Source organism: Scatophagus argus, chromosome 4 (assembly GCF_020382885.2).
Source record: "Scatophagus argus isolate fScaArg1 chromosome 4, fScaArg1.pri, whole genome shotgun sequence".
NCBI classification, from domain to species: Eukaryota; Metazoa; Chordata; class Actinopteri; family Scatophagidae; genus Scatophagus; species Scatophagus argus.
Genome location: NC_058496.1, coordinates 5,358,169 through 5,371,673, shown reverse-complemented (window position 1 = coordinate 5,371,673; position 13,505 = coordinate 5,358,169). Strand labels below are relative to the sequence as shown.

Below are 13,505 nucleotides of genomic sequence, written 5' to 3'. Positions count from 1 at the left end.
ACTAAAGTTTAAACCATATTTTCTGCCACATGTATATGCGTTCTGTACACGTTGTCCTCAATTGCGTTATTTGTACTATCTGTGGTAATATACCGGCTTACTTTGTGAAATGCAAGCACATTTATGAAAACCATTATAGTCTCTTAAGAAACCTCTTCTGTCCTTTACCTCATATCACTAATTATTTGTTTTGGAGTCACATGGAACAGTCTGACTCTCAATTAACAGACGAAACTCCATTCTCTATAGGCTGTGTGTTTGTTTATTTCAAGATATTATTTTTTCTATACATCTGTATACTAATTAGGAGAACTGTATGTGTATGTGTGTGTGTGATATTATTGTTGGTTTAGTATTGTTGTTGGCGTGCTGTCACAAAAGACTACCGGATCACTTTGCATTTTTCTCAAGAGGAGCAACTACCAGCTACACAGGACAAAAGCGTGAGTTTATTCATTCATTTTGTCTATAATGGAGACATGAAAGCAGATAGAAATGGTGCCAGACTGCCAGCCTGACTGGATCGCCAGTCAGCCTTCATTTTCCCTCGAGATTTCGTGCCCAGTGGCAGACACATCGCAAATCGAGGTTTATAGGGAACCAGTCTAAACACTGATGGAATCATTATTCTGTAGCCATTACATTGTGCAATTAATAGTTACTTCATAACTATACATTAAAGCCAAAACAACGCGTCTGTTGGCGGTTTAAACATAGTGTGGTGTTGTGATGCAGGTGTTTGTAGTCCACAAAGGTCCGTGTGTAGTGCAACATCTTGCTGAAATGTGTTGTTGATTTCTGCTGTCAGCCGGACAGTTTGATAGGAAATCAAAGTCTAGAATCAATGTCACAAGTTCATTAACGGATGCCCTTTTCTCGCATGTACTTTTACTATTATTCTTTCCTGCCCTGGATAAACGCTTACATCTCTGGTTAATTAAACATGTCTTCTGCTCGTGTGTTTGTGTGTGTGTGTGTGTGTGTGTGTGTGTGTGTGTGTGTGTGTGTGTGTATACATGCATGCAGAGGAAAGAGAGAGAGAATCTATGTAAGGGTATTCATTTGCAATTGTGTGCATGGTTGCAAACCTCTCCCAGTTTGTTTATGTCACAGATATGTTTATATCTCCTCTCTGTGTTTTTTCCCTTTGACCTTCCCCTAGTGTCTTCCCATTATGTCTGTTCTGGTGTATAGATGAACCATCGATTCAGCAACAGGGTACAAATTAAGATTTAAACGTTACGTCACCCAGCCTATTGAGTTTTACATTTAGGGCATTTGCAATATGCAGGACTTATTGATCTACTGAAGTGTGGCTCTTTATAGAAATCACCTCGGGCCACCACCACTTTTTTTTGTTTTGTTTTTATACCTTTCTTGTTAGCTGTCCCCAGGGTTCAGGTTTTGATGCTGTAACATTAAATTTCTAGAAGTTTGATAACTCTATTGATGCTTCATTCTCATGGATGGTTGTGTAATTTAACTGCAGTTTGGTTTTGTTTATATATATAATATATAACATTAGAGTTGTTTTGTTGTGTGTGTGTTGCAGGAAAATGGTTCCTCCGAGGAACACGTGCTGTACGTGTGGGACCACTTTGTGTCCAAAGCCGCAGCCAAGAATGTCTTCATCATGGCCCACAGCTATGGAGGGCTGTCTTTTGTTGAGCTGGTGAGTGTTTTAGTTTTCCGTTTATCCTTCCTACCTCCCACTGACAGAAAGATGAGCTCGGACACACAGTGCGCTCGTGTCAGCGCGGTCATCCACATACATGGTCAGGTTGGAAAATCTACATATTTCAACATTAAATAAAACACAACGATGTTTTATCTCATAGTGTACATTGAAACGAACATGCAGAGCAGTACTGGCATCGGTCAGGCAGCAGAGTGATAGTGTGTGAAACATGGTGAAACGATTAAAAATAAGTAGCATTTTGTTTCTTCAAGAAAGTTCTTCTTCTGTAAACAATCTGGTTCATCCTTGTCCTTGGGCAATATCCACCACCTCTACACATCACGAACAGGAGGAAAGGTGGGGCACGGCTGGATAAATGTAGGGATGGCAGTGCAACAACAGCGGTACTGTTAAACCAGATCTGCTGCAGAGCATGCAGATCTCACAGCCATAAGAGAGACAGCGGATAGGTTGAAAGATGGTGGGAGGAAAGTGGATTTGAAGGAATTAATGGTGCACAGGGGAGGGTGAAAATAAAAGTTGGCTCAACTTGGCTTTATAACCGCACCCTTCAGCTAAATTGGCCTACAGTGTGTCTTTTGTGGGTTATATGAAAGCTTCTAAGGTTAATGTTTTATTTTCTACTCTTTGTCTTACTGTGATGTCCTAGTGGGATTCTGTATCACATATCGATCATCACTTTCTCTTCTGTTAGTGTTTTAATGACTTGAGTTACCTAATAATAAAGCTTCAGAGTGCAGGGTTCCAATACCGTTATAGTGAGTTATCCATACCAGGTTCCAGAGTACCACTTTGGTTGATGCTGGGGAAGGTTTTGTTGGTACCATTTTAGCTCGCTACTCACTACTTGATTTATCATCCACTTAAATGTCCTACTAGTGACAGCAATAAAAACTCAGGTGCTGTGTAGTTAATGTGCTTTGAGATGTAACAGTTTTGCACACATAAATTGCTTAGAGGTAATAAAGATACAGGTTAAGGGGATGCGATGTTTAAAGATGTACTATTCATATGTGTTTGATACCTAAATGACTTTTGTGCGGTTTAAGAGACTATAATCTAATGATTATTTTAATTCAGAACATTTTACCACAGCAAAGACAACAGCCACATGTCATATTTAGTCCAAGATTACTGAAGCCTGATAAGAAAAAGAAAAGCACAACCATAAATCTACTTTTTGGAGTTATTTCTGACCTAAAACTGTTGTTTTTGCAGCTTGTGAAGTTCCAACAACCACTTGCTTATAGCTTGCACGGCTCAGTTCCAGTCCTACTGCTAACATGCTGTGCTAGCTGGGTTAGCATTTAAAAAACTGTTAATGCAAAGGACAGCACTGTATTCAGCTTTGGTAGCTAACATACTGTGCTAGCTATGTTTGCAAGCCTCTCTATGATCTGAGAGCTGCGTTACATTGCCAGTCTGCTGGTCTCTTGATCTGAAGGATTTACTGCTAGACTCACCACATCCCATATTATTCAGGACATATCTCTCCTCTTTTCTTAGGAAAGGGAAAAGGAGGGAGGCGGCACAATGAGGATACGGCTAGTGGGGGATTAAAGATGGGCACTTGTCCAACTGGTGTTTTCAGGAATATTTTATTTTCTTTCTCTCTCTTTCACCTACTCTTTTTTTTGTTTAGTATTTTGTAATTTTAATTTGGCTGCTAAATATTCATGCAGTGTTTTGTCCGTGACAGCCTCACAATCTCCTGGGCTTTCTCGCTGTGTGACGAGGACTAGCTATTCTCTCTATTTGTCTCTTTCTGTCTCTCTGTGTTTCCTTCAGTCAGACTTTCTGTGTGTGTGTGTGTGTGTGTGTGTGTGTGTGTGTGTGTGTGTGTGTGTAAAGGCCTCGACAGTGTTCTAACTGCTTTCTTCTATGTGATGTCCTTGTCATGTGAAAACCCTGTTTAAAACCCTAATATACAATATGTGCATATATAAATACATATAGCAGATGCAGTGTGGGGAAGATAACATCAAAACTGAGACTTGAAAGATCTTTGTGTTCACTTTAAATGACAAGTTGGTCGAATGTGCCATTGTCAGTCTTCCCTCGAGGCCATCCCAGCTTGTGTTGTCTATCGGTGTTGAAAATCCTTCACCTTTTCCAACCTGACACACCAACCTGAACATATACATGGAGTCATAGTTTTTATGAGCTACTCTCAAATGTCTGCCTGTACCTATCAGCACCTTTGCCTGTTGAGGACAACGTGTCAATCATGCAGGTTTTGAAGAGATTTTTTTTTTTTTGTGTGCTACAGGTTTTATTTCGGTGATGTATTCTTCCCCTGGCAGTTTGGCTCTTTATCCAACCCCCCCCCCCCCCCCCGGCGCAGACACACAGTTTACAGGAGTTCCATATAAAGACACGCATGGGATTTAAAGCAGCCACCATACATTTCTTTCTTGTTATTGCATTATTTTTTTTCCTGTGCTCTCTCACATATGAGTCCGCACACACTCCCATACGTATAAACAAGCACACGCATACGCACGTACATGCATGCACACACCATCTACTTAATTGAGGAGAAAGTGGTCCAGCGGGACGGGGAGGGGAGGTGCATGCGCATGAGCGGGCGAGTGGAGAGTGGAGCCTTGCGGGATGAACCGTTTGACACATGAGAAGACCCAGAGAAAACAAGCTGTCTGTGGGTTAATTACTACTCCCCTTTGCAGTTAATAAATACATTTCTGATCAAGCACATCAAAAAGGCCCACCATTAATTTCTCTTGCTCGCTCCCCTTGCTCCGGAGCATGTTAGCCCCTGTTTGGAGCGCTCAAGTGTTTCATTGCGATTTGATTTCTTTTAAAACACTTCACAGTGTGTACTGACTAATTATAGATACATCAAAGAGTAGCTAACTGCCTTTGAATGAGAGTGTGAGAGAGAAAGAGAAGCTTGCGCTGCAGGGGGAAAGCTGCTCGCTCTGTCTCTGCTTTGGCCCCACTTTTTATTTTTTCACGATCTTTTCCCCTCTCTGTCATTCTTCAGCTATCGCAGAATCCATCCATCCATTGCCATTCACTGTTTTTCAGTTCCTCCTTTTTTCTGTCTCTCCCTCAGAGTCTCTAGTCTCCTCTGACATCTGCTTTCATGCTTGGCCAGCCTACCCCCCCTCGCTCCTCCTTTGCTGTCTGTTTGCCGTATAGTTTTTAAGGAAGATGGGTCATGTTCCCCCATCATGCGACTTTGTTTGGAACCCAGTTTTCCTGTATCCCCATCTTGAATTTCCCCTGGGATCAAAAAAGTATCTATCTATCTATCTATCTATCTATCTATCTATCTATCTATCTATCTATCTATCTATCTATCTATCTATCTATCTATCTATCTATCTATCTATCTATCTATCTATCTATCTATCTATCTATCTATCTATCTATTTAGCGTCTATATGATTTTGCGTGGCTGTACACTGTCTTTCTCTACACATCTCTCGGTCTCTAGGTTTCAGGTCTGCATTATCCTTTCTTCACCTGCTGACAAAATCTCACCCCCCCAAAAAATAAACAAACAAACAAAAAATAAACAACAACAACAACAGAGGACCTGGGGATAGAGCCATACATAAAGCTGCCTTCTCTCCCTCTGCTCAGCCTGTCTTTTCATCTTTCTCCATTGCCAGGAGTGTGGGGGGTTGGACATGTAAGTGTAAGTTGTAGTCGTGGTTGCGCTGAGGAAGGGTTGTCTAACCCGCACTAACCTTGCCGCTCACAGAATGAAAAAGGAGCACTCTTATTGGTTAGGACAGGGCAGCATTATATAAGGTCTTATGTAAGAATGCATCTGTCTCCCAGTACACAAATGTGTGGGTGCCAACCAGACAAGAAGCCAGTCGCCATAACAGCCCCTCAAAAACATGATTACAGATTTTAAGAGTCCCCTGCCACATACATCCAGTACATGCTTGCAGAATATCTTTCTGCACACTTTCTCTATAGTGCCATCTGTTTCAATCTATAATGAATATGGCTAGTTTTCTCTCTGCCGTCCTTGGTTTCATGTGTGTGTGTGTGTGTGTGTGTGTGTGTGTTTGTGTGTGTGTGTTGTGGCTAGGTGTCAGATGTGGGAAGAGATGCTTGAGGTGAGATATGGAGGATTTGTTCACTCCTTGTGGACTTCATCGCTATACCGGTGTGTGGAGGATGAGAAAGATGAAACACTGGCAGGTGAATCAGTCAGAGTCGGAGAAGTTAGTTTTACATCGCTCAGGGTTCAGAAAGTGATTGATTTTCTCTGCCCTGATACGGCATCCTCACACTGACTTGGTATGGGAAGATGCAAAATTTGACACTGCTTTGTTTGTGCCAAATCAGATTCATGTCAGGAAAAGTATGTACTTATATTTTCTGTGTCTGTTTGAGATTTGTTTTTTCATTTAGCACAAAAAGTTTCCTAAACCAGCTCATTGCCGTTGTCTTCAGATTTCTCACTCCTTAATCTTTATCCCTGTCCATACACAATATCCACCATTCCAAAATCCACTCTGCTTTAGGTCCTATTTTGTGTCCTCATTTTCTTCATCCTCCTAATTCCTTCTCTCCCAGTCGTGGTGACCCTCAGGGCAGTGGTGGTGCCAACTATGCCCTCTGTGCAGAACTCTTGGTCTGGCAGTGGTCTGTACAGCTCCATGACTGGCATGGTAACAGCCCACAGAACACATGGCGCTGTGCAAACACTTCTGTTTGCAGTGCTCACCCTTTTAACAGTGTGCTTCTGGAAACTCTGTAAAATGTACATTTGTAAATATTAGAAGAGATTATATTAAGTGTTCTTATTGTACCTGATTCTCATTATTACCTATACCACTTTAAGTATCTATGTTTAGTCTTTTTGAAAGTCATACACATGGAGAGCTCAGACACAGATTTACATTCATAGCTGCGTTCATGTTCTGTAACTGCTTACAGCTTTTTTCTTCATTGTCATGTACTGTTTGCTGTCAGCTTCAGTAGTTTGAAAGGGCTACTGTTGATATTTTAGGAAATATGCTAATTTGCTATTTTTTCCTTTTATGTTCGATATATTTAGAAATTAAGAAAACAAACGGACCAAATGGTTTAAGGAGCTATTTAATAACCAGCTGTTGGGAAATGTGACATGCAACCTTTTAGAAGTCCTGTCGTCTTAGTTAAGTCGCTGGCTCTCTGCACTTTCCTTACTGATTCTTGGATGGATTGGTGGCCACACACAGCTCAAAATGTAAGTACGACAAATTCTAAGTTGTCTCTTTTGCTGGAAGTTATCTTTTCCAGACCAGTCTACAAATGCTCAGTCATACAATTGGTATTAATGTTCTTACGATATCTAAATCCCACTCAGACAGCAAAAAAGTTTGTATTCTTTAAATGTTGGAGTATTCCTTTAAACAGAATTTCACATTTCTATCCATCTGAAATACTTTTCAAGGGCTAGTGCAACCTTCATCTGGGCTCATCACAACACAAGCAAAAAAAAAAAAAAAAAAACACTTCAATTTGTTGACAAAATCATCCCAGCTGTGAAGACGTCCATGTGCAGTCTCTGAAAATCCCCTCGTCTAATGTTGTATGCACATCTCGGCCGCCTTCGTAACTCTGAATGCTTGCCTGTCTATTGCTTCTGGAGGGGATGAAGAGAAGGTTTGTTTTTATCTCAAGGTTCTCCATAGCTGCCGGGCTTGCAAGCGATGTAGTAGTAGTGCAGTTTCCTGTGTGTATGACCGTCTGCGTGTGCTGATGTGCGTGTGTTTGTGTGTGCATGTCTGTCTATGTATGCAAGTGGGTGCTCACGTACTGTATGGGTCTGTGCGTCTGTGTGTGTCACCCTTTGCCTGGAGAAGCCAGTATCATCCTGAGCAGAACAGCTTGGTGGAGAGCAGCTATCAGAGCCACGTTAGGGGAGGAGAGGAAGAGAGGGTGAGAGGCGATGATAAATGGCTGGGGCACACTAGCAGAAATTAGTGGAGCCGTATGCAAAGCTGTGGCGTTTTGTTTGATGTGAAACAAAAGGACCACCATGACAAAAGTGCCTGCCAGCCTGCACAGCAGGACAGCAGCCCTCAGGACATACTGTATACCATCACCACTGAGAAAGAGTGTATGTGCGTTTTGCACGTGTGCATGTGTGTTGGTGTGCATTTGCGTGTGTGTACGTGGTAATGCATGCATATCATGAATAGCGCTGTTTTCAACTCCTGTCTATATTATGTATATTATCCCTCTGTGTTTTTGTGCTCTCCTCGTAATGACAGACAATGCCTATCCCTTTGTACACCATGAAAAGACATGGTTTCTTCCTCAGCACAGCTACAGCATATTTGCTCTATTAAGCAACTGAAATATAGACGTCTAATTTCTTTGTGAATGAACAGGCGCCTTAGAGAGCGGCTCTCCTCTTAACATAAGGATGTAAATTGAACTGTTTAAATGTCACGGCTAGCAAGCTGATTTGATTTGAATTGATTTGCTTGTTTCTGGAAAAAAAGAGACCTCCCTTACCAAACCTTAGCTGCGCTGGCTGCCACAAGATAGACCAAGGTCTTTCTTTGCACCTCAACAACACATTGTAGGGCTTCTGAATTCTTCTATCTGCTGTGATTATGTACAAATGGCCTTCATTTGCCATCCATTTCAAAGCTGTAGTGCTGCATTGTGACTAGAGGCAGATGACGCAGACCAAATTACAGCGGGTTTGCTGCCTGAAAAGGATACTCACACAATAGGCTTTGTGAAGTATTCCCTTCAATACGTCGCCATTATTCTCACCTTTGTTGGTGTTTCTCTCTATGTTTCAGGAGCTTCTTTGGGTTCTAGATTACATTTGTTGTGTTGTACAGGACTGGAAGGGGGGGGGGTGTCTGTCTTGTCTTCCCTTCAGCATCTAGAAAAATTGATTTTGTGTGAGATTTAAATTTTTTTTGATTACCTTCATGATTAATTTGACCTTGTTTTATTGTTGTACATTTGCAAGAGAGTCGAGGTCTCAGAAACTAAACACAGTGCGTTGATCTGTTTGTTTTATCTAGCATAAATGTTATTTGTCATAAATAAATATAGATTATACATATATTCCATTCATATTTTTAGTCAGTTTGTTTCAGGTTGAAGGGAAGCACCTTGAGTACACAGGATAAAATTATTTGTTTCTTATCAATGAGCTACAAAGACTACTGTAGCCATAGCCACCCACTAAGGGTAAGTCCATGCATCACTTTCATTTTTACACTGTTTAAAACCTTGCGCATATGCAGCATGTGTTTCATTTGATCACACTCTCCTCTGGTGTACTCAGCAGCCTGGAGGCAGGTGTGGAGTTGTTGCTCTCACATGAAGTTTTGACACTGGAACGGTCTATGTGCTTCAGGTTCATCATCAGTTCAGGAATCCCTCTTTCTCACTGTGTGTGTCCTTAACTTATCTTTCAGTATTTTTTCTCTGTTTCTCAGTTCTCAGTTGTAGTTCTCTCTTTCTCTGTGTCTTCTGTGTCATGACCAGTTCAGTGAGTTGAGGTCCATTATTTTCTGCTTACGGTGACAAAAGTTATCACTCACAGTTATCACCACGGTTACCTTGTACATAATAAAGTCATGCACTACTTCTAATTGGTCTGTGATAGCTTGAGTGATACCAGTTTCAGACTGTGGTAAATGAGGGCATCGCTAAATGTCAGCTGTTGGTTTTGAATAGTTGCTCTTATCCAGTCCTTGGGTCTGACCATCCATCCACTCTCTTCCTTCATTTTTCAAAACACACAGATGTTGCCATGGTGACATAATTGAAAATCATTACAAGTATTGTTGAGGTGACTATTCATAAGTCTGCCCTCACCTTTTTGTCTTCCTCTTTTTTTCCATTCCAAGTGAAAAGGAAGAGAAAAATCCATCTGTCCAAAGTGTGTCGTTGTGCAAATCTTTTTTTGTTTTTGTTTTTTTTCTTTTTTAAGTCTCTCTTGTCAAGTCCCACCCACCCCAAACCCCACCTCTTCAGCACGGGGTCTTTCTTGCCACTTTGTGATATAAGAAGCCAGGCTAGTTGAAGTTCATTTGAGTTCAGTTAAATCTTGAGGGATTCATCATTACATATTTACTGGCTGAGGCTGATCTTGCTGTAAGGTTCTACCCTCATCCCATTGATCTAGTGCGCATGTTCACTCCCGAGGTTACGGGACGTGCTTCCATTTGCATAAGGCCCTGGGCAAGGTTCTTTCCACCATTGATTGGCCTGTCCATGAGCGCCCCGTGCCTTCTCACATTGATCACTTTGTTTTTTTCCCGGAGACAGTGCTACACAGAGTTCAGCTGCAGCGCCGGCATATCAGACCTGCCGGAGGAAGAGAGAGAGAGAGAGAGGAGGAGAGGAAAAAGAAAAGAGTACAAGGGAGGTATGAGTAAGAGTCAGATGCTGAAGACAGAAAACTTGAGAGCCAATATCACAATAATTTTGAATACTTTTCTTTTGGATTTTGACACTTGAACTGAGAAAGTAGCAACCAGTTTTACCCTGCCACTCCTGTGGCTTGAGCTGTAAACACTATACAGTGATATACACTGCTTTTACGGGAGCAAACAAATGCATATATGCACTTCATCAAATGTGCACTGAAATACAAAGAACACTCTCAGACTGACATTAGCGCTTCTACCCGTCCTGTTCATCCTCACGCTCTGCCTCAGCCCTGGTCTGCTTGTATCAGTGTGCTGTTAAGAAAACTCTCCTCTCCCAGTGCTGTCTTTCACTTCAGTGTTTTTTTCTCCTCCTCTTGCCTGTTTCCATTCTCATACCAACACTGCCTGCATTGTAGCAGTTCGGACAGTCTTCCATCTCTCCACCTACTCACTTGGTCAGCGAGGATGCTGTCTTGATTTACTCAGGGTTTCCTTGTTCTTTGCCCTATTTTAGCAGCATGTTTTTATGCCATGTTGAAGTCAGTATTATAACCAAGTTTATAACAGACAGACAGACCTTAATCATATTCTGTATGGTCGTGATTTTTTTGCTTATTCATGTTCAGTTTTATGAAAGCAGAGGAGGCACAAGAGGCGTAAAAGTGATCTTGTTCTTCTTGACAGATTTAACGGCTCTTGCAAAAATAGCGGGGAACAGGTTCATTTTACTGCACGAAGGCCCGTGTTTTTGTGCCATTGTGTGTTTATCCAGCATGGCGTCAGTGGCGGCACAAGGCTCAGAATCCCAAGATGCACCTCTTCTCTTTGTTCTGCCGTGTGAGAGCAGTGTGCGGCTTTGTCTGCCTCTCTCGTTCCTCTCGGCTCGTTGCCTCAGAGGCAAGGTCTCGCTCCCTTCCCTTTCCTCTACTTCAGACCTCGCTCGCTCTTTCATTCACTCTGTAATACCCACTGGGCACTGCCGTCCACTCCTTTCGCTTTTCTCGCTGTCGTTTGTTGTCTTTTACCTTGCTTCTTAATTCGCAGCGAAACTACCCTTCACTTACTCAGTGTTTTTAAAAATGTCAAACCACTCCCCGTTGTTCTTTTGTGTGTGTGTGTGACTCTCACACTCTTTTGAGCTACTTTGGCCATAACCCTCCTACTGTCTGCCACTTAACTTAACCTCTTCTCGTTTTCTCCCTTTTATCTCGTACCCTGGTGTATATGGTCTTTCACCTTTTCTTTGCTCTTCCCTTTTGCTTTTGATTCAGTCACTTTGGTTTTCCCTTCTCTCTCTTAACCTCAACTTCACACCGGCCTTGCTTCTTCATCTTTTTGTCGTCTCACTCCGATCCTTCACTTGTGACTGACCTCACTTATGTCGGTCTTCTTCACACTGTTATACACTTTTTATTTTGTCTTTTTCAACAAATGTCTGTGTCCAAGGCCACCAGTTTCTCCCACTGCTTCATCCTTCTCATTTAAAATGGCAAATTATTTTTTTTTCTAACCTGAAAATGCAAGATTCTCTTCATATGTTTACTGCTTTGTTAGAAGATGTCACATTTCTTTTTCATTTCTTTCTTTTTCTTTTTGCTCTAACTGTTCTGACTGTTGTGTTTCATTGCCTTCACCTGCTGTGTCTGGGCTGGGTGTGTCAGCCGGTTACGACCCAGGTCACCTTCACCAGAGAGGGAATCCGAGCGCTTGACACGAGGCTTGAATGTGGCGAAGATGACATGTTGACAGCTCAAATGAATCGCTTGTCACATGTCATTTTTCCCCTCCCCCCCTTGTTAATTCTTCCATAAGAATGCATACAATATATGAGAGGACATACGGGGTTGCAAACTGTCACACAGACATCACTCGAATTCAACGCATTCAATTCACTTTGCTTTTCTGTGTGTTTTTTTTTTTTCTTTCTCTGCCCTCAAGACTGTGAATGGTCTCATTCTGCGGTGAATGTAGGAGGAAGAATAAGTCTCTGGAATTGAAAGGAGAGAAAGTGTCGTTTTTGAAAAGCTGCGAGGAACAGCTAGGCGGATCCTGGTGCAAATGTCAGTGAACTCAGTGACTCTTGAGGTTGAAGTTTAAACCCTCTCTCCCTCCTCTGTTCCCGTGTCTGTCATCCTCTCGCTCTCGTTTCTGCTTTTTCCTTCAAACTCTGCATCTCCATCCACGCTCACCTCCTTCACTCTCTGCTCTCTGTGTTTCACTGCTTTTAAAGTTCACTGAATGCAGTGTTGGTATTCTGTGGTGTTTTTGCCTTGCCGACTCCAAACCCTCAGCACCAGGGTCACAGCATTCTTTTGGAGTGTTTGTAAAGAATTTTTCAGTGTCGTCTGTAGACTATGCGGTGTATTTCCTGCACATATCTCCTGTGTTTAAATGGAAAACAGGCAATCCCACAGTTTCTTAAACGCCTCCTGTTTTCTGCACTTAAAGCTGGAAATACCCTATACTGGCTATTCAGCTGAGAATCTACATCCTCCTTTACTTATGGAAAGCTTAGTTTGAATCCTTTATGGCAATTTCTATCCATGGGTGTGTTTTAGTTATGTACCTGCAGTAAAACATATTTAATTTTTTAAGCCTGGAAAGCTGACAGTGAAAAGAGATGAACTGTTTTATGTGCCATTTTAAGGCTTTATGTGCTGTGAAATACGATGGGGGTTATGAAAGAGCAAAAGGAAGAGAGAGAGGGAGAGGAAAGGAGAAGGAGCGCGAGCGAGAGACTCCTGGTGTGGAGCAGCCTTTGATGTCTTAGCTGGCTTGGAGCTGAATGCACAACTCACTGAAGAGTAGGCCTTGTTTCATGGTGGGAATACGAAGCTGGATGTGTTGTCCGAGTTAAAAAAAAACAAAAACAGAAACAAACAAAAAACGTGCATTTGCACAGATTTTTCTTCAGCATTCGTGTTTGTGTACACGTTTGTGTTTTTCATCTTCAAGCATGAGTGTGCATTTTGCTCCAAAAAGGTTGTTTGTTGTCCCAGTAAGCTAGGTTTCATTTTTCTCCCTGTCGTGTCACTCATTGGTTTTGTGGTTAGCAGGCCACGTTGGGTGCCTCAGTAATTGTGTGTGTGCGTGTCTTCCTGTCTCGTATATATTCTGCTTTCTTATTAGATGGCTTCACACTCGACGATTCCTCTGGACTCTTCTGACATCAGCTTTCATGCATGGCCTGTCTGCCTCTCTCTCCCTTTTTCTCTGCTTCTCCCCCCTCACACTTTCTCGGCCTCAAACATTAAAAAACATCTTGGTCGTGTCAAGACATCCTTTAACCCTCTTCCTCCCCCACCAACCAGCTAACATGCACTGTACGCCCCCATCCCCCATGCTCGTTCCTCAACTTCCTCATCCCGAGATCCCTCCATCCCTCTCCTTCCTTCCCCCAGTGTCTTGCCCCCTCCACCTTAGTAACC

General features: G+C 42.2%; 1 protein-coding gene across 1 annotated transcript in view; it reads left to right on the top strand.

Annotated features, from left to right (window-relative positions):
* fam172a (family with sequence similarity 172 member A) overlaps positions 1-13,505 on the top strand; it is a 144,852-nt gene that overhangs the window by 65,447 nt on the left and 65,900 nt on the right. The window contains exon 8 of the mRNA XM_046387048.1: positions 1,553-1,672. Coding sequence (XP_046243004.1) covers positions 1,553-1,672 — 120 coding nt within the window. The remainder of the gene's footprint in view (positions 1-1,552; positions 1,673-13,505) is intronic.